The following is a 21,037-nucleotide window of genomic DNA, read 5'->3' on the forward strand; positions in this document are numbered from 1 at the left end:
AAATTATTTGCACAACATCTGTGACCCCATAACCCGGGTTATGAGCTTCTAAATAACACAATCATTTTAGAGTTTCATTGATTATTATAATTTTAGATATTATTTAACAATTAACATAACACTCAGTCTAGAACTGACAATATTATTGTTGTCTCGTTCACTCTCACGTGAAGTCCCCACCCAAGACACAGTTCACCTTCTCGTTCTTAAAGAATAGACCATATTCCACCCTGGAACACCAAGTGTAGCGCTACCTTGGCGTGGGGGACGGAAGGGCCCCCGGTCCAACCTAAGTTAGGCCGACGGATTCCACTCCGGAGTCCCAGTCCGGCACGAAGAAAAATGCATAGGCTTTTATCACTGGCGACATGATAGCCTCCCTGGCTGGGACAGGCCCGGGTTCGGGTCCTCTGCGTACCAGCGGGCGGCCAGCGGACAACCGTTGCACCGGGTCTCCCTGGCCCCCGCGTCAAAGCGGCTCGCTCAGCGCTGCAGAGCAAGGTTGCAGGACCATGTGAGCCGAGAACTGGTGAGACTGTGGCAATCGGGAGGGAGGAGCTGGTACTCGCGCGCACAGTCGGAACACACCCAAAGTGCTTTGCGACCGACTCCGACGCAAGGGTGGTCGCTAACCGGACGAGTCCTATGAGGGGCTCCGCCACCAAGTTAGGCGATATTTAGATATTACGTGAGACCATCGTAAAGCTTCACAACCTGAGATCTTAAGGAATCAGTAGTTCATTTGGCACTACCCAGAAGTCACGTGTAGGGAATCTAGAGTCACAGTCTACAGACGCGAACAACACCGGTTAATAACTTCCTAAATCATAATCCTAATTTTTATTATATTTATTTATACATATAAAAGTTTAAATTAAAGAATGTTTTCTTTGATTAATTGTTACAAATTATGAACTTCCCTTCCTATGTAAATGAACGGAAAAGAATACCAGACCATTGAAACCTCAACTGAAACTTGCGTGAAGCAAATGAACCATCGTAAGATAAACCATTTAGGCTTTCCAGCTTTGGCAAATCTGTCTTCGTGCTCTCGTCATTCTTGCAAAAAAAAAACCATCGCACTTTTAAACTATCGCGCAACGGACAATTCGTGAAAGAAAACCGTCGCGCATTATAGCTTCGCAACAACCGTATTCGCACTATGGTTATTCGCGTAATCGGCATTCGCAATAACGTGGGAGACCCGTTGTGAGTGTCTATTTATGAGTACACTAGCTAATAGTAATAAATAGTAAATTAGTAATTTTGAATGCTTATAAATTTTTGTTATGTAATTTTGTTTTGTAGGAGTTACTTTTCCTAGGAATAAATTTTAGTGTCCTAAGTGTGGTTTATCAATGATGCATTGAACTTTATACACATTACTTAGAAGCAAGAAAGAATAAAAGCTAATTGTATAATTTGTCACTTTTAAACGTCATAGGGAAGTATCGTGAGCAACGAGTGACTCACTAAAGGATTGAACATATGATTTATCCCGATCACTTTACGCAAGGGCCATGATCGTCTCTGGTTATCAGAAATTATCGACCGACTCAGGTCTAGTTCATATACGTTATTGTTTTTAAACTTTCATTTCAAACTACTTGCTTTCAGGTGGACAGCAATCGAAAATGTCACAAAAACTCAGTATTGTGTGGAGTGTTTAAAAACAAAATCTTCGTACAGATTTAGGGTATTTGCAGTGAACGAAGTCGGTGTTAGTGAATCTTCACAATTGACAGATTACATAAAAATAGAGAAAGTATCAAAGACCCAACCACCGACAGTAGAAAAACCCTTAAAAAATCTCATTGGAGAACCAAACGAAGACCTAGAACTCATCTGTATATTCGGGGGTATTCCACAACCAAAGGTAACTTGGTGGAAAGATGGAAAGAAACTCAAAACTGCAAAGGCTACTTACGAAAACAGGGTAGCTACTCTGGTAGTAACTGCAATGGAAACTTCAGAAGGTGAATACAAATGTACAGCTACAAATGAATACGGTGAAGTCGAAACATCCTGCTCCTTATTAGTGCAACTGAAACCAGTTATCAAGGTACCAGAAGAACAAATAAACCAAAAACGCAAAGTGGGTGAACAATGGTCAGTGACAGCTACTGTTGATGGAATACCTAAACCAGATATTATATGGTATAAAAATGGTTCTAGAATAGAAAAGTCGAAGGACATACAGATAGTAACAGAAAAACAGATAAGCACTATAACAATTACAGAACTACAGCGATCACATTCATGTAAATACACAATTGAAGCCAGTAATAAATCTGGGACTAGTTCTCTAGAACTCTCACTAAAAGTATACGGTAAGTTCTTTTTTGTTACCCTGATGTAAAACATATAGTCTCATATTTAGTACGAGATATAGAGAACGCTATATTAAACTAAGGTACGGTAAGGCGTGTTTGTTTTCAATACTCGACGTCATAATAAATGATTCGGAAATAAACTCATAGTACGGTTTCCAAATTTCTGTCTACTGATTAATTTAATAATTCCTTTAATAATAATCTCTCATTACAGACAAACCTAGTAAACCTGAGGGACCAATGATAATGCGCGAAATCAGCAGGGAATCTGTAACAATCGAATGGAAACCACCGACTGATGATGGAGGTCTAGAATTAACAAAATATGCCATAGAGAAACATGAACCTGAAATTGATCGGTGGATTAAAGTGGCTGACGTCAATAGAGACGTCGAGACATATTGTATACAAAAACTAAATGAAAACTTCGAATACATGTTCCGAGTTATGGCACAAAATCCAATTGGTTTCTCGGAAGCTTTGGAAAGTGAACCTATCATAATAAAAACAGCTCTTGGTAAGTAATTTGAAATTTTAAGAACGATTGTAAGTACTTATTCAAAACCGTTATTGTTGTGCTTATTGTTTAAAAACGTTTCTCTTACAGATGTTCCATCGCCACCTCTTGGTCCACTTAGATTTTATGGAATTGACAACGAGTGTGTAACTGTAACATGGTATCCTTCAGAAAAGAATGGAGGGTCACCTATTTTAGATTATCGTGTTCAAATCAAACAAGAGGGCAAGAAATGGAAAGATACAGCTATAGTTTCAGAAACTTCAGCTAAGATAGACAAGCTCGCAATCAATACAACATACCAATTTAGGATATTTGCTAGAAATGAAATCGGAACTAGCGAAGCGTATGAATCCGATGAGAAGATAACTATCGGTAAAACGTTATGTGAGTATTTTAATTTAAGATTGCAAAAAAAACCGACCTCAAAATCACATGGAATTACGTCTATTTGCTAAGTTTTATTCAAATATCCCCTAGTTCGCCACTATACGGGACTTGACACAAGAGATAATAAAAATCGGTTCTCACTACTCAAAGTATATTGAGAGAGAAAAACGCCTTGAAATACCAACCATTAAAATAATTGCTCCTTAAGGAAAATTTAGGCGCTATTTATAAAAATGAATGTTCATGCATGATCAGCCACCCTTAGAGGTGGATGATTTTCTTCAAAATGAACTGGGTCCACTATGGAGGTACCCTCTTTCCAACAAAAAGAAAAGAATCATGAACATCGGTTCAAAAATACCGGAGTTACTGCGTAACATACATTCAAAAAAAAACATACAGTCGAATTGAGAACCTCCTTATTTTGAAGTCGGTTAAAACAAACAACAAATCAGTTAAGATTGCATAAAAAAACGTTACTATTACTTATTTCTTCAGCACCGCCGTCCAAACCCAGAAATTTCGTAGTGCGAGAAACCACATCTAGGACCGTTACACTCCAATGGATAGCACCAGAAAGTGATGGTGGTAGTGTTATTACAAGTAAGTTGTATATGGTATATTCTTCAAAGCGATACTCGTTGTTCATTTACGTTACTTGAATATTATCGTGCTCGTTTTTAGATTATATCATCGAATACAAGACTGTGAAAGGTAAATCATGGACCAAGATAATAACTGTCAATGGTTCGGTTTACGAACACTGCGTAGAGAATATTAAAGAAAAGGAAGAGCTGGTGTTCAGAATATCTGCTGAAAACGCAATTGGTGTTAGCTTGCCTGCCGAATCTCAATCCGTTCGACTAGAGAAGCATGCAAGTAAGTTTCAAACATTGCAAAAACTATAATTAATGTAGGTACAGGTATTCTTTACTTGAGTTATGAAAACCAAAATAATAATATACGGATTATATTATATAGATAAGTTAGAAAGGATACAAAAAAATCGAATAATTTTCAGCCGTGCCATCACCACCGACCGCTCCATTGGAAATACGAACTGTGGGTAACAACATTGTGATGACATCCTGGGGCACCCCTGAATGGGACGGAGGGGCTCCTCTTCTCGGCTACAACATTGCTATTCGTGACGTTACTAAGACTATGTGGATGGAAGTTGGCAAAGTCGACGCACACACCCTCAAATTCAACATTAGGGACTTAAATGAGAACCATACCTATATGATAAGGATATATGCTCGCAATGAAATAGGGGTCAGTGAGCCTTTGGAATCTTATGAACCTTTCAAGGTTATTCCTGGTGAAGGTACGTATATCCATTTAGCAATTGTCGTATTATATAAAATGGTATAGCTATGTACCATTTTATATAGGATGAATGTGACGAAAATGTTTAATTGTCCTACTAGCTGTACGTACACACTGTTCACACGTTATCCGTGTCATAGATTCACATGCTGACGAGGAGCCCGGCGAGCACACAGAGATGACTGAACCGACCTCGTTCAGTACTCAGACTACTACGTCCTGGCTACGTGAACACAACATGGACGCCGACATTCGGTCGTACGCACGCAGCAAATTGCTCCGGCGTGATGAGTACTTCTTCAAGATATGGCACTACGCTAAACAACTATTCAAGTGATGCAACGAGCACACCCACAAACTATTACCTGTGATATTTATCAACAAAATTATTTATTGTTCATATAGTTGGCGGATAGTAACATTTAGTCATACCTGCCTACAATTTATTAAAGGACTAGACAGTGTGTCCAACCCCGAACTCATAGTTTTATAATTTTTAATACGATTTTTATACCAATTGTAGTAATTATTTGAGATATTTATTCTAGTTAAGAATTTATTTATTTGTAAAATTTAAAGATATATAGATAATCTAAAGTTTGATTACGTTTGAGTTTCATTCAATATGTAAAGGGAGACATTTTAATATAGGTGCAAAATAATTATTCGATAAATTGAATGAGCTCGAATACAAAATCAGACTTTATTTGCAATTTAACGCATAATAAATATAATAATAAAAATTGTGTTTCTGTCATAACACCTGAATTCCTTCTACTACAATATTAAGTACTCAATCTGAAATAGGTGAGAACCACCAAACATATCAAAAATGTTCTGAGGGCAAGTTCATTTTTTCGGCTTATCGTCAAGTTCACTTAATTAAGAATTTTTTCCTCAATATTGATGTGAAACTCCTTACTTAATCTTTTTTCAATGTAGGTTGCACTTTCTGGTTTATATAATATTTTTTTATTTAATTTTATTGATTGAATGAAAATGTGCCTCTATTTTAAAGGTATAATTACATCAACCCGAAGCGTCTGTAATTGGCCATCATTTGGCGATGGACCGGCTTCGATAAAAGGTCTGGTCGTCCACGAAGGCCTTTTGTCATGTTAACATTTTCACTGCGGAAGTGCGGTCGTTAGTTGTATTGACTCCATTTATACAATTCTTGTGCTGCATTAGCACATCGAAACTATATTTATTTTCTTTCTAGTTCATTCAAAACAGAACTAAAGACGCTTGAGACAAAATAAAATAACGTTCTGTTATGTATTACTTATTTATTTTAATATCAAACTTTGGACTTATAGATGACATTAAAAGTAATCGTTCCTACTTAATATTCAATCACATAATTCAATAATAGAGATTTAGATTGTATGAAATCGATGCTAATTGATGTCATAGAAGTGTAACTTGAAATTAACAGATAATTAATTTACTCGTCGCTATTTTGGCACTATTAAGATACATAAATTAATCTATACCACTGAACAAACATCATTTCAATAAACAAATATTAAGTCTAAACACAATTTGTCCCGCAAGAACTTTACTGACGATTTCGGTGACCTGAAATTAAAAAATATGTTTATGTAAAGGGGTAAGTGTCTTCAAGGAACTTAAGCAGTAAGTGTAGAAAAGATCATTCATACCCTTGTCTTTAGTGGCTTTCACTTGTTTGTTCTTGTTACATTTTTTAGTCATACGCCTACTTTGATCGCAAGCCGGGTCACTATTCGCCTTCAACTTATCAACTCTGGACATTTCTCCATCAGCACTGCATTCACTCCAAGACGATTTTTCATAGCGGCAAGCTGTGTATGGTACAAAATATCATATAAAAGTTGAAAAAAAAAGTAATTGTAAGCACCTAACTACCTATTTACTAACGGACAAACAATAGAAAATGCTAAAATACTTCCTTTTTCATTATAACACGGATGGGTCAGTAAGCAATCAGATGTTTAAAAAAGTTTTCACAGTACATATCAAACCAATCAAATGCAATATAATACACAAATACACAAATAACTAATGAGATATTAGGATAAGTATTATAAAAACTTACGCTTCTTGCATTTTTTCTGAATAGTCTTTGTTCGCTCACAAGTACTGGGATCCCCTTTCTTGAGCGTCAGGGTGCGGAAACGGAAGTTGGTTTTGAAATCACACTCGGACCATGCACCTCTTGAGTAGCGACAAGTTTCTCCTAGGAATTTAAAAGTAGACTCAATATGTATTCCCAACAAAACATGTATAGACGATATATATGTACAAGAGTCAAAAATACAGTTCATCATAATAGAGTTTTAAGACATTGCCGTTCTCGTTTCTTGAGAAATCCCACACCAGACGACATGCACATGAAATATGCACGAGTCAAAAAAAATACAGTTCGTCACAGTAAAGTTTTAACACATTACCGTCCTTGTTTCTTGTGAAATTCTACCCCAGACAATGTGCACATGTTCACCATTCAGTCTACAGATTTATTTTCAGCACTTTGAAAATAGATGTCCAAAAAAAGAAACTTAATACGAAGATAACAAAGGCAGGAGTGTTTTAAAAAAAACGTAGATATTCCATTAAATTTATTCTTAGAGGATGCAACATTTATTACGCTCACCGTGTTTCAAAGCTTCCAAATTGGAAAAAAATGGTAAATATGTGAGCAAAACGTATAAAATGCCCGATGCATGTTATTGCAAGTCTCGTTTTGCTGTGCAATATACAAGTATACATAATATAGTCAATTTAAAAGGGCTACTAACTTTTTATGAGTTACCGCGTGAAGCGATGAGTTTCGCTGACTAAAAATATGTACTAACCTTTATTTTTAGCACCCCTCTCACTGCGGATAAGGACCTCGTGATCGCTCTCCTCCCACACTTCTCCAGAAGCCACAGCAATCGAAAAGACGAATAACCCCGCAAGAAGCCACCACCAGTGCTTGTTCTACAACCGCAAAAAAAATCTCTTTCAGTTTTACAATTATGCTGTCTATTTAGGAAACAATGCCTAGTCGATAATTTAATGTTTATGAAAATTGTACAATTCACTTGGCAAATATATTGGTTGATAGTAGAAATCGCTGTGCTCAATGAAATAAACACTACGTTTTGTTGTGCAGCGAGTTATGTCTGCTTTATACCCGATAATTATACTTGTACTGATATGGAAGCTGCGGGGCCAGTCAATGACTTTAATTATTGTCTTCGTAAGAAGCGCCTGTGCTAAAATTAACTTGATCTTTTCGCAGGTCATTTGTCCCTGGTCCCGCAACGATTACGCAATATAGTAAATACACTAGTGTACCTTTGAAACAAATCGATGACTACTGTAATAATTTGGATTTTCTGCAGGTATGTAGCTTATGCTACAGTTCCACAAGTATATTCCTCTTTTTTCTCTTTTAAGTAGGTAGGTGCTTAAGCAAACCAATATACTTGTATCAATGTATTATTATTCTGAACCTATAACGATAACTTTACAACATTGTAATCAGTCATCATCATTATCTTTAATTACAAAATTCATTAAAATGTGTTGCATATAATATTAAAGTCAACGTATTTTTGTATTTTGTATTAATTTCGTTTAAGTTTAGGTATTGATGATAGAGGAACCACCTAAATATGCATATCTCCAACAATAGCACATAATGTCATAATGTGTTCATACGTAATCAAATAAATGTATTTCCTTTCTTTCTTTCTAATCAAAAATAGGTAGATATTTGTTTAAATTTGATCAGAGTTTTCCACCTTACTATCCGGATAGAACCCGGTACCCGGGTAAAATAAAAACTGCAACTCAAGTACAATATAGGCCCTGGTTTTGAATGACGAGAGAATTAAAATACCGCCATTCATCATGAATAACATCACCAATGAACATAACTTCATGGATATCTACCTGTTTAAGAAAACAACACAGTGGAATAATACACAAAGGATAGGTAGTTTAACTAAAGTCAGATTTACAGCCGGTAGTTTAAAAACTGTTTAGTTTACCACGTTAAACGGATGATTACGCTTACATATCTCTCTAAAACGTACCAATTTTTGAACGAACAAGACAAAACAGCGTTAATGAGCATGACAATCCAGAGAAAGGAAGTACATAAAATTGAAGGAAGCGCATCGGGCGAGAGAGAGATGGGGTAAATTGCAAAGGTTAATAAAACAGGCGCAATCAACAACGCCGCCGCCCCGCCGCCCCGTGTCGGACAACTACCGGGCGCGCACACTAACAAAACCCTTCCCTCCCACCCCGAACCGCGCTGATTGTAGCTGGATGCTGCGCACTAATTTACCAGAACCATGTATATGTTATGTAACAAAGTCAGTACCAAATATTACTAAGCTAATCAAAAAATGAATAAAATATCACAAGAAATTATGTTTATGAAGTAACGTTGTCATTGAGCACAAATGAATTCACAAATTTTTTAAGTCGCTAATCTTAGCATTTCATTTGGAAAAAAGCCGTTTAAGTAAAATATTTTCTTAATAGGTTTAAAATAAAGGAAACTTAATAATCACTTAAACCAAAATAATCGCTTAAAAGTGATTACCAAAAATCACAACTTTCACATGTATTTTATATCACATTATTCACATAAGTAGTAGATTTCTACCTAAAAGAATTATTCAGTCAATTGTTTGTGAATCACAAGAACAAATAAATAATAAAAATAAAAACAACACAAGCCATCTACAGTAAGTACTTACCTCCATCTCGAAAGATAAATCGGTGATACGGGTGCAGGTACGGCTGTGGCTAAGCAGCGTGTTTACAGACCGAAGAGCGAGAGGCAAGTGGCGCGGCGCCATGCGCCACCGCGGCCGCGCCCCGCGGTTCCGGAGAGACAGGACGCTTGCCTATTGATCTGCTTGCCTTGCACCCGGGAGAACTCCTGTGCCCCATACGCACGTTCCCCCTCTCATTCCGCACGATCTCTCTATCTGCGGTTAGGCAAGATTTATTGCTCTTTCCGGGAATGACCGGATTTCCTGGTATGAAATGACGTCACATTTTTTTGCAGCGAAGTGGCAATTAGCTTTGTATTCTGAAAATTCTACAGATTTCAGGAGGCCTACCACCTTGTACTATCCGCTTTATTAAATTTATAAATACTTTATTTTCATTGTACTATCCCATTTTAAAACGAATAATATAAATTTTAGCTTCCTTGGTACCTTTAAAAAAAATGCTAAATGAATTTTCAGATTTATACAATTTCAATTCAATCACAATAAAATCACCTCATCCAAACCTACATAGTCTCTCGACCACTTGCACAGTCAGGCCTTAAATTTTCTCCGCAGATTTACGACGATTTGAGATCGATAAGATTAAATATAGGAATACCTACCCAGATTGATTTCTAATAACATTAGTGTGTACATTGGTTTTGGATGAAAATAGATACAATTTGGATGCAATTGTACAAATCAACTGTCTTAATTATTACAATACGGAAAGTAGAAGCAAAACCACAACGATTTTTTCCGATGTTACTGCGTCTATTCATGTAATTTTTTACTTTTGGATAATCTACTCAAGCGTCATGCAATCATTACTGGACGATTTGAAAACGACTTTCGTTAAAACACTGTATTGTATTGGATGCCTTTTTCTCATAGATGCCGTAAAATTATTTAGATAATCCAAAGCTCCAGCAAAACTCAATCAGAATAATCAGTGACATCCAAAGAAGACAATCCGCATTTTTTTGTGAAATTATGGGGTATAATCGTTTATTTTTAATTACTTTATGTAGTATACAAAAAGAAGGATAACTTAAAAAAACCAGAGAGTAACAAGGACAAGCCAATAGTGCGAAGAAAGAGACAGCAAAAAAACCAGTTATAAGCAAGGTCTAACGATAAAATTATGCCACTGCTTATATTGCTTATTAAATTATGAATAAAATTATTTAAATTAAATTTAAATTATTTAGTAATAAAAAAAAGATAAAAAACTTTTTAATATGAAATTTGATCCATAAAGTTGATGAACATTTTATGGTTACGCTTCTAAAATGGTCATTATTTTATGACATTTAATGGACCTACAAATTATTGAAGATTTGGCTTGATGGATTTGTTCTGATACCCTAAAACCCATTCACAGGCTGGAAAAAATCAATGAGACATGAAGTGGAAGTACCTTAAATGTTTAAGAAATTAAATTTTACCTAAGGGAAACATTCATTTATTTTTTTAATATGAATAAAAAATAACAACGGCAATGAACAGCATCCACAGATTTATTGAAGATTTTTTGGGCTGGGAATAAACCAACCACTTAAAAATACAAAATAAACACTCGCTATTTTGTTGTACTAATTTATAGGGTCAAATGGGGTCAATGATAAGTTTAATATCCCTCCAATAAACATTAGGTCATACAATTAAAGACGTCCATGATATCTTAGTCTTATGAGACTGTCGAAGAGTTAAGGGTTAAGGTACGAAATATTATTATTTATAAGCACCCACCTACATAAGCTTTTCAGAAAAATCTGTGAATGCAATTATTCATGTTAAGAAAAATAAAAGACGTTTTCTTTACGTAAAATTAGCTTTGAAGCATTTTAGCCCTATTGGTTTTTTTCCGACCTATATAACAAAAATGTATTTATTAATCAATTCATAAAGTAATGAAAAAATATTTTTATCATTATTTATAAATTAATTATTTATGAATTAAACAATGCATAAATTAATTATTTATAAATTATGTAATTGAATTTGTTAATAACGAATGATTTAGCCTAATAATTAGATATTATTTTTAGGTGTGACATTTCATTTAATGCACATGTGACATGGCAAATAAAGCCTTTTGTATTATAGCTCCAGCTCACACTTTTAACAAGCTCGAGTTTGGTTATCTTATTTGGATTCGCTCACAAAACTGTGCTGAGCACCGAAATTAAACACATGTGGGCCATGTGCTGCCGCATCGCTTTATTTTCATTTCCGAAGCGCATTACGCACAGCATGTTCTTATTTGAACAGTTCTGATAATGTTTAGAAACAATTTACATCATTGGAGTCGACAATCAAAGAACGTTAGCTAAGAATGTGAAACAGTATACTTCTTCTATTCTATACTTCTTCTATTCTATTCTTTTTTATTAGCTAAAACCATCACGCTATTTGGTGTATACTATCGAATTATACAAAAAAGAAATTTAAGTAACAAATAAATAAATAAACTATATTGTGCTGTTTAGTGGGCGCTTATGTTTGTTAAGTTGGAATTACGGACTCCTTATTTTATTGTTCTTACGGTGTCCGTTTGTGTTATTCGTGCTGTAGTATAAATGGCATTATAACCTACATATACCATTTCAATGGACATGACGTAAGCAATATCTAAAAAAGTTAATTCTTGTACTTTACCTTTTGGAGCAAGCTGTACAGCCCCGACTTAATTCCACGTTTATTTGTTTTGAAATTATAATTTATGAACTGTGTCGCATGCGCAAATTAAAATCAGACTATTTATTTCCTTTTCTACCCAAGGATAGAGAATGAACAAATGCAGTATTATTTTTCTAGGTAAGTATGATATTTATATGAATTAGGTATCTTTTTAAACTAATCTGAAAGTAGTCTTTCGTTTGTTGAGTTGACAAGTTCAGAGTTATGATTGAGAGTTATGAGTTATGATTATATAAGTTCAAGTTGTACATATGTAAAAATTATTTGTTGATTTTTTTAGATTAGTTTACAATGTTTTGAAATATATTTTATTTTTATATTAGGAATATTAGTTACGATTTGTTATGGCCGGGAACCTATTAAGCCTTTCCATGGAGCAGTGCCATACATGGTAAGAAAATATTTGTAATGTCATATTTGATAATTATTTATTTACGCTACCAACGGATATCCTGTATACTTTACATTGTTACTACTAGCATACTGTGGTCGCCTGTAAGTGCGATATGTATAATGCCTTTATATATTTATGGTACATTATTAGCTACACCTGTATGTAGATTATTTTGGTAATCCATAACATTAAAATAAAGCGATGCTTTTGAAGTACTGGGTGAATAGATATGGAGTAATAATTGGGAATTTTGCTAGTCTAAGATCAGATTGGAGTGATTGGCTGGCACATAGTTATTATCTATCTTTCTATTGAAAATATATTTTCCTCTTTAATTTAGCTTACAATTATACATTGACCACGTTCAGGTACTAGTTTCATTGCCATTTGGTAAATAACACTTGCTCGTTTTAAGGGGCTATTGTACATAGACACGAGTTAGGACTTAAGATCTACCTCATATCCACCTAGGATCCACAAACACAACACCCTAAAAAACGACGAGCCTACATTGTCTAACGTGATATTACATATAATACTAATTGAGGTTCCATAAGCATTATAATTAATATATAATTCATAAGTTAACATATAACATTATCCATAACTTTTTATTTAATTTTGAGGTGTATTACACGTCGCGTTATCGCGGCATATGCGTTGGCACGCTGGTCCACCAAACGGTGGTACTAACCGCCGCAGTGTGTGTGTGCAATCCGCGCTCACTAATACCTGACACCCAACCCATCAACGTTGTTACTGGCACCTCATACCGACATCCACGAAGAGGCGTACGCGTACAAATCACCAAAATTTTAAAGCCCAAAAGTAAGTCAAGCTTGCTAACTTTCTCTGAAACATGTCTGTCATGAAAAAGATACTTGTATGGTGAGCCACACTTAAAAATTTTATTAATTTATTTATTCATTTGTATTTATTTCATGCATACAGCTATTTTTACAAGACCATCCCAATACAATAGTGTAGTATTTCATGACGTAATCAATCACATAACATAATAGAACTAAAAATAATAATTATTATTATTGAAAATTAATAACAATTAATTAAAGCCAATTTAAAACAAAGGACTATAATGAATAGTATACAATAAAATATAATTAATTATGAACAAAGCAAAAACAGTGTTGCCTTCATGAACTAGCTCTCAAAATAAGTAAAAATGTCTACTTCTTCAGCTAGTCTATTTAGTGTTCGAATGGTGCGAGTAAGAGGCACCTTGTTGAGCATATTTTGTGCTGCCACACGGCACCACTAGCCAGCCGTGGTCGCCCGTCCCAGTGGAAGTACTCCTTTGGCAAGTAGAGACAGACTGATTGCAGCACTCCCGGATTTAAAATTTTAACTTGCAATACTCGCACTATGTAACTTGCGAAAGCCAAGTCTCTCCTTGGTTCTCGTTGTTGTATCCAACCATACCCAATACAAATAAGGTTGGCTCCGTCAAAGGATTGAAGGGCCGTTAAAATTCCTTGTTAACAAATATTTCTTCACATTTGAAAAGTACTTTCTGTGACTTAATTCGTAACACATAAAAAGAAAAAACACTTTTGACAATAAACCATTAACATAATCGAGGTCAAAATCGCAGGTAGGTAATCTCTCTCATCATCTCCTGTCCCATCTTCGTCCGTCTAAGTAATAAGAGGGAACATAAAGATTGTGCAGAAGTAATAATATTAGATGTAGCGAACTGTATAATGGGGTTCGGATGCTATTGAGGAGTGAGCAAGACCAAAGGAAGTGTACTCACAGTTTATTTAAACGACAATAACGAAGAAAAGGCGTCAAAAACAAGTACCTTTAAATTTAGAATTTCAATCTAAAACTAAACTGCTAAGACTATATAAAATATAAGTACAAAAAAGATTTGTAGGGGCTACTGCGATTCCTACACTAGAAAATATAGTTTTATATAATATGAACACACTAATCGTAATAAATTTAGCCAGTAATCTATTTGAAGCTGACTTCTAAACACTTTCAGTGCCCACTGACTTGTCCAGAAGAGCACACGAGTTACAGATTTCTCCGGCCTTACTCCTTATGAAGAGAAAAATTCCAGACGTGCTGACCGAAGTTCCTCTTCGGGCTCTGGATATCGATTGGATGAGCGAAGAGAGCCTAAACCTCCAAGAGGAATGCATGATGATTGGATGGCATTTCTTTTATAAAAATGTAATATATATTTTTATGCCAATTGTTCACGCTCTATTGTGTTTATCAATATTAATATTTTGCTTATTTCTTACCTCAGAACATGTTTGCCGTTCACCAACCTAATATTTACCGTTACATTTCAGGATAAAATTTTCCCCGTGTCTAAGTTTCTATTACAGCGTAATATCCGGGTGCAGTTTCTGAATGTTGTAAGGATGCACGCGTGGTGCGACGTATTGTCTATAAAATTAGAGAAATCGCTCGCCAATCTTGGGTACGAAGGCGAACTAGACAAAAGTAACATGATCTGTGTACGGGATGTAAGTTACTTATAATAATCATGGGCTTAGGAACGCAAAAAATGGTTGAATTAATAATATACATTGAATTAATTGTATATATTGAAGTCATAATTTTTTCAACTTAAAAGTTCTGTATACGAGTACGGGGCCAGTAGTCCATACGAACATTGTTGTCATAATTCAACCTTTTTCTAGCATTCCTCTAAATATATTGATGAGTGAAGATTTGAGCTATTACTCAGTAATTTATATTGATATAATGGCTTCGTTCTCCGGGTCTCCTTGAAGGAGAAGATTAAGGCTTAGAGCTTGCAGAACCGATCCGGTTTCTAAAATTTTGAATCCCAGTACTGGGCTCAGCTCGGTACAGATACTTCCGGTATACCTGGTACTTCTTGCAAAGCCGAAGTTGTAACCTGTCACGAACAGGTTACAGGGGGTCTACTCTCAATCTCCGTCCGACATCCGTCCGAAACAATTACTGTCAAATAAGTAATATTCGACAAAATTAAAACACAAGTATCAAGTATGAAGCTCCTTTCGCATCGCGCGTCTTTTCATTAGGTCAAGTATTGCTTATTTGGCAGTAATTGTTTCGGACGGATGTCGGACGGAGATCGAGAGTAGACCCTCAGGCTTCGACTGTAATACACATACGCACGTTTAGATTATTTTAGTACTATTTTTTTCTACCAATCGACACAATTGTACGATGATGTTTTCACAATTGCACATTTCAAGTAGGTACTTTATTACCATCTCTTTCTACCAACCGGTTACAGTACAATGTACGGTGATATTGGTAAATGAAATATGAAAACTGTTAATTTTCCTTGATGTCCGAAGTTTTTACATTTTTCACTTTCTAAATAACATAAAAGTTAATTTAAATATTACGTAAAATTACAATTAACATTTTACACTTTAATTTTCCTTCAATTTTAAACTTGACTCAATAATTTCGATTCGATTAATTTCGACTCGAGAAAATCGCATTCCATGTTAGGGAGCAACCAAATTGTAGGTAAATACCTAATCATGCGATTATTCGATCTCTGATTACAAAACACAAGTCGAACGACGTGCGCGACATTGGGTTAGGTTGCTTATAACCGAGTGCCATAATCGCGGTACTGGAACTGATCAAATCTCGCCAGTACCGGGATATTAGGTAATATTAGGTATTTCCGGAACCTGGAATTCCTGGGAGATAGCCCTAGTATCTACCAAAGCCTGACTGGCCCGATACGCGTTGGGAACCTTACAAATTTTTCAAGAGTTGTACCTACACTTTTTTCAACAAGCAGGTTTCATCACGTTTTCTATTGTTGTTAATGCGATATATCGCTACTAAACATCCACAAAAAGAAAATAATTAAATTTTTATTGAATTGATATTCAATTCTTTTTTGTGAAATTACTCCACTAGTTTCTTACAAAAAAGAATTGAATATCAATTCAATAAAAATTTAATTAACACAGTGAATAGCGACATCTCTCGCCAGGACTGGTAGCTGTAAAGGTACTAACTGGGTGATAAATCTTTCATAGATTTCTTATAGATGGCGCTACGACTAAAGTCGTTGAAAAACCAAATACAAAGACACGACACAAGCACATGGAAAAATTCGTGAGGTCCGTTGGTTCGTTCCGTGGCTTAGTTGGTATAGCGTCTGACACGGTATGCAAGAAGACGTTGGTTCGAATCCGACCGGATCGAAGGAATTTGTAAAAAAACTTTGTATTAATAATTATAACAAAATGTATATAACTTAGAAAAAAAGTCGTAGTACAGGGATTCGAAATTCGGATTGTAATAAAAAATTAAATTAAAATATATTTAAAACAAAAACAGTATAAATATGACCTCATTTGAACTTTCATTTATTTTCCTCAGCCTGACCAAGCAGCGCAGCCGTGTCATGTAAGTTAAACAGCCACTGATACAATTCAATGGTCTGCGTCTATCTATCTAAAATCTACGGATTGTTTACGTTATACTATAGACTTATCCACACGTCATTCTGTTGAGTGTTGACTAATATGAACTTTTTATTTTTTCATATAAATTTAGAAAATAATGTTCTTCCTGTTATGATTAGAGCTCGATAAAAAGTCGCAGAAAAAAGTCAAGTCATGTATTGATTACCAGTGTACCGATTGTCCAGTACAAGCGGAACGGCCGGTGATACAGGGCGACCCACTTGAATGTCATACAACTTTGAACTTAAACAAAACAGTTTACCTATACTATACTGGTCGTAATTCTCTGAAAAACAATACAATTTGATTAGACCTCAATTGTAATATCAGTCGAGATTAAATTTTATTTGAAATGCAATGTCAGTAGTCAATTTTGACAATTTCACACGTTATTTGATATCGAAACTATGAATTAAAAATAAAAACTACGGTTATGTGACATGCGTGAGAAAAGTTTTTATTTGCCACCATTTCGCCAGTGGTAACATGCGATTCCTGAATACATCACATAGAGCTTATATGTGTGTAGATAAAGCAGTGTATGTAACTGTACATAATTAGGCATTAAAACACTCGTGAGATGTTTTTATGAAACTCGCTTGTTGGCTCGTTTCACAAACCCTCACTCGTATTTTTCTGCCTTTCATTATATAACAGTCACATAAACTACTATTTCAACACACTTGCTCGTAGTAGTAATTACAACCTGCAACAAAACTAGGCGGTAGGTACTTTTATCATATGGCCCCAGGGCAGATTTTTTCATTTCCACGCTCCTTGTGAAAATAATATAAATGTAGTATGTACAAACTACTACGTTTTTAAATATAATTATCCTTCTTTTAAAGTTCCTCGCGAGTGTGATCTTCTTATCATATCTATGGGACACACTGTATAGCCATTGCGGTGAAAGGATATGCCAATCGGCGGCGTAAAGATACTTGCCGATTGTTGCCCAAATTGGGTCTGGCGTGTGCGTCTCTGTATAGGTAGTACGAGCAGTTGTGGGAAGGCTCCTTTCGTGCACTCCTATATGCTTCGCAAGTGTGATGGAAAACGTATGCCATACGAGCGGAACAGACATTACAAAAATAGCGTTCGGGCCATTAAAGCTTCTTCTTTGCTTATTTGCAAGTCTCTCTGTTCATAATTACCTATATACGACAATAAGTTACGTAAGTAAAAAGCAATTAGAAAAATAAGCAAATCCTTTAATTGAGATCTAAGTTTAGTTTAACTGTAGGACAAATGATGATGTGACATCCATTCCATTTCCATTTTAGAATCCATACAAAGATGTATGGATTCTAAAATGGAAATAATCTCAGTAGAAAGTACTAAAAAAACCGACCTCAAAAGTTCGTGGAATTACATCTATTAGCCAAGTTTTATTGTAATCGGTTACTGGAAAGTGCGCGAAGCTGGATTCATCACTCACATAGTTCACCACTATACGGGACTTAACACAAGAGATAATAAAAATCGGTACTCAGTGCTTAAAGTATATTGTGGGAGAAAAACGCCTTCAATTGGAGCATGGCAAAATCAACCTTTAAAATAATTGCTCCTTATAAAATTTAGGTGTTATTTATAAAAATAAGTGTTCTTGCGTCTTTAGCCACCCTTAGACGTAGAATATTTTCTTCAAAATTAAATGGGACCACTAATGAGGTACCCTTTTTCGAACAAAAAGAATCCTCAAAATCGGTTCACAAATTCCAGAGTTATCGCTACATACACACAAAATTAAAAAACAGAGTCGAATTGAGAACCTCCTCCTTTTTTAAAGTCGGTTAATAAATGAGAAATAAAGTGCTTCAGCTTCAAATGGAAATAAATGAGAACAGCAATGAAACAGTCATGTTACGACATTTAAATTATTTTCCAAATTCCATAAATATAAATTTATTTCAATTTATAAATGACATCCAAGTGAACGACCTTGTAATTGAATTTGACAACATAATTCTGCCTAATGTTCAAAGTAATACAGAACGACGACGCATGAACGCGAAAACAGCACGTCATCAGTACATGCCTTGTCCAGTAGCATAAGAGACCAATATAAATCATGTAGATACATTATGTTGAACATGCGTGTAAAAGATATCAGTGCAATCGCGAGCATATTACTGACTACGCATGCATTACGAAATTTAATGCGAATTTCTTATTAAGTAAATTTCGTACCTAAGTACAAATATAAACAGTAAACGATGTAACAATAAGGTAGTCATATTTTGGAATATAAAACTTCCGTTGATACCGATCAAGTGGATCAGAGATTGAATCGAATAATATTTCGACTTTCTAGACAAATGTCTGTATGTGTTGCTACAAATGGATGGAAGGTAAAAAAAATATACACCTATCGTTTATTATACTGTATGAGGAAAATTGTTGGGAGACCATAATGACACTTTTCGAGTTACGTTCTTTAAAAGCAACAAACTATTCATAACAGATGCTTAAACCTACTACAAACTCGGGTGTCCCAATTTCTAGAGCTTACTGTAATTATTTCTTACATTCAGATTTTTGTAATAGGGATCGTATGGATCTCCGCTGGTCTGCCGAGGTCGCGTAGTAGGTGTCATGGTATCACCCGATGGGCAGTGGACCAACTGTACTGGTCAGTCCAACATCATCCACCGCTTCAATACCAGCCCTATATCGAACTTCATGAAATGTGTCAGCGGGTACGTAATCAATTTATATGTCAAAACCGACGACAATAAAGTTTTTGTTTGAAAAAAAAAACCACTAGAATACGCCTAAAAACTCGGCGCCCATTATAAAACTTTTGCATGCCTTATAAATCTTTTGGGTTTTAGAAGGTGGCTAATAGCCATACCGTTGGTGACCATATGAAATCTATCCAGTCAATAACAAATTATAGTAATTTCCCAGGAACTCTTTTCTTACACAGCTTAGGCACGTTTAAGGATCTAACTATTCGTCGAGGAATTTTTAAATTAGTTTTATTATGTTAATTAACGCGTCGGACTCTCCTATTAACTAAATCTTACTTACACCTAAATAGAGCAACAATGACATATCATCGTACACTTAACTCGCATGCTTACTTTCACATTCGTTCTCAAACAGTTTCAAGATCCACACTATCTGCTCCTAAACTGCTCAACGAACCGTTTTAACTACCAGTTAACTAGGTACTCTAAATTCACAGAGCTTCCATTTCTCTGGGTTCCAAACGAACTGTTCTGTACTGGATTTGGGACGACAGATTACCCTTTTGTATACTTGTTAGTCATAAGTTATGACTCATAACTATTATAAAATAAGATTAATGCTTGCCAGCCGTGGCAACAAAAGTGCATTAATACACAGGTTAAATCCTTTTGTGGGGTCTGGATGTTGCCTCACTGACCAGGAATGTATGTACGATACTGTTAATCTGTAATGGGTATCAATAGTATTATTATTGTTCATGCGAGGCCTTTAGGTATCCGTCAGTGTTCAATTCTAGGTGCATTTTTATTTTTAGTATATATTATAGTCTTAACTACATAGCCTCATGGAGCGTATACGACAATCGTTTTAGACTTATTTTAGCCTGTTTTCAAGATTTTATGTAACCGGATAAAGTACATCCTATCGTGTAACACATTAGCACGTTCTTTAGACAATATGCTTAAAAGTACCGTATATTTTTCGTAAGACCGTTATTTAATAGTCAATACCTAAACCATTTCATCTAGGAAAACGTTTTCCCGCTTCTCCTCAGGTGACTCGCCTTAAGGTTGATATCCGCTTGCACTTGAAATGCATCCTTCTTCAAGTTTGCCTTTATCTATTGCAGCATGTTCTCGTCAGAAATGCGCTCCAACGGGGAGGAAATGAAAAAAGCGTTGTATGACGAAATGGATGAATATGACTACCTGCCAGCGTTGTACGGGAGGGTGGTAGCGGTAGATGGCGAATCCAGCTCAGACGAAATATAATTACGTAACCTTATCGCTCGTTCTACATTTTTCTGAAAAACGTTTATGCGTGGCGATTATTATTTATTGCTCTTTGAAGAGGTTTAATTAGCATTTAGTTTGGATTGAAATAATTTCCTGCGCGGTATTAGGTATTATATTACGAGAGAAAATTTATTATTTCCCCGTCTTTTG

At 35.4% G+C, this 21,037-nt stretch overlaps 3 protein-coding genes across 3 annotated transcripts in view; 2 read left to right on the forward strand and 1 right to left on the reverse strand.

Moving 5' to 3' along the window:
* The window catches only part of LOC113240609 (titin-like), a 102,095-nt gene extending 96,810 nt beyond the window's left edge, over nt 1-5,285 (forward strand). Inside the window, 7 exon segments of the mRNA XM_026477949.1 lie at nt 1,618-2,330; nt 2,548-2,850; nt 2,941-3,237; nt 3,739-3,843; nt 3,925-4,119; nt 4,262-4,567; nt 4,710-5,285. Of these exon segments, the coding sequence (XP_026333734.1) occupies nt 1,618-2,330; nt 2,548-2,850; nt 2,941-3,237; nt 3,739-3,843; nt 3,925-4,119; nt 4,262-4,567; nt 4,710-4,906 (2,116 nt within the window). The 3' untranslated portion in view covers nt 4,907-5,285.
* A 564-nt stretch (nt 5,286-5,849) lies between these two features.
* On the reverse strand, nt 5,850-9,454 carry LOC113227953. The gene is made up of 5 exons (XM_026461069.1): nt 9,315-9,454; nt 7,410-7,536; nt 6,650-6,790; nt 6,234-6,395; nt 5,850-6,150 (listed from the first exon to the last, which is right to left on the reverse strand). The coding sequence occupies exons 1-5, from the start codon at nt 9,414-9,416 to the stop codon at nt 6,131-6,133; spliced, it is 552 nt and encodes a 183-aa protein (XP_026316854.1). The 5' UTR covers nt 9,417-9,454; the 3' UTR covers nt 5,850-6,130.
* Nucleotides 9,455-12,112: 2,658 nt separating this feature from the next.
* On the forward strand, nt 12,113-21,037 carry LOC113226686 (granzyme M-like). Its single transcript, XM_026459410.1, has 8 exons — nt 12,113-12,155; nt 12,362-12,429; nt 13,059-13,260; nt 14,441-14,631; nt 14,757-14,933; nt 16,813-16,839; nt 19,446-19,597; nt 20,722-21,037. Exons 1-8 carry the CDS (start codon nt 12,128-12,130, stop codon nt 20,861-20,863), a joined length of 987 nt encoding a protein of 328 aa, XP_026315195.1. The 5' UTR covers nt 12,113-12,127; the 3' UTR covers nt 20,864-21,037.

Source organism: Hyposmocoma kahamanoa, unplaced genomic scaffold (genome assembly GCF_003589595.1).
Source record: "Hyposmocoma kahamanoa isolate Upper Pololo Valley unplaced genomic scaffold, ASM358959v1 100021, whole genome shotgun sequence".
Lineage (NCBI taxonomy): Eukaryota > Metazoa > Arthropoda > Insecta > Lepidoptera > Cosmopterigidae > Hyposmocoma > Hyposmocoma kahamanoa.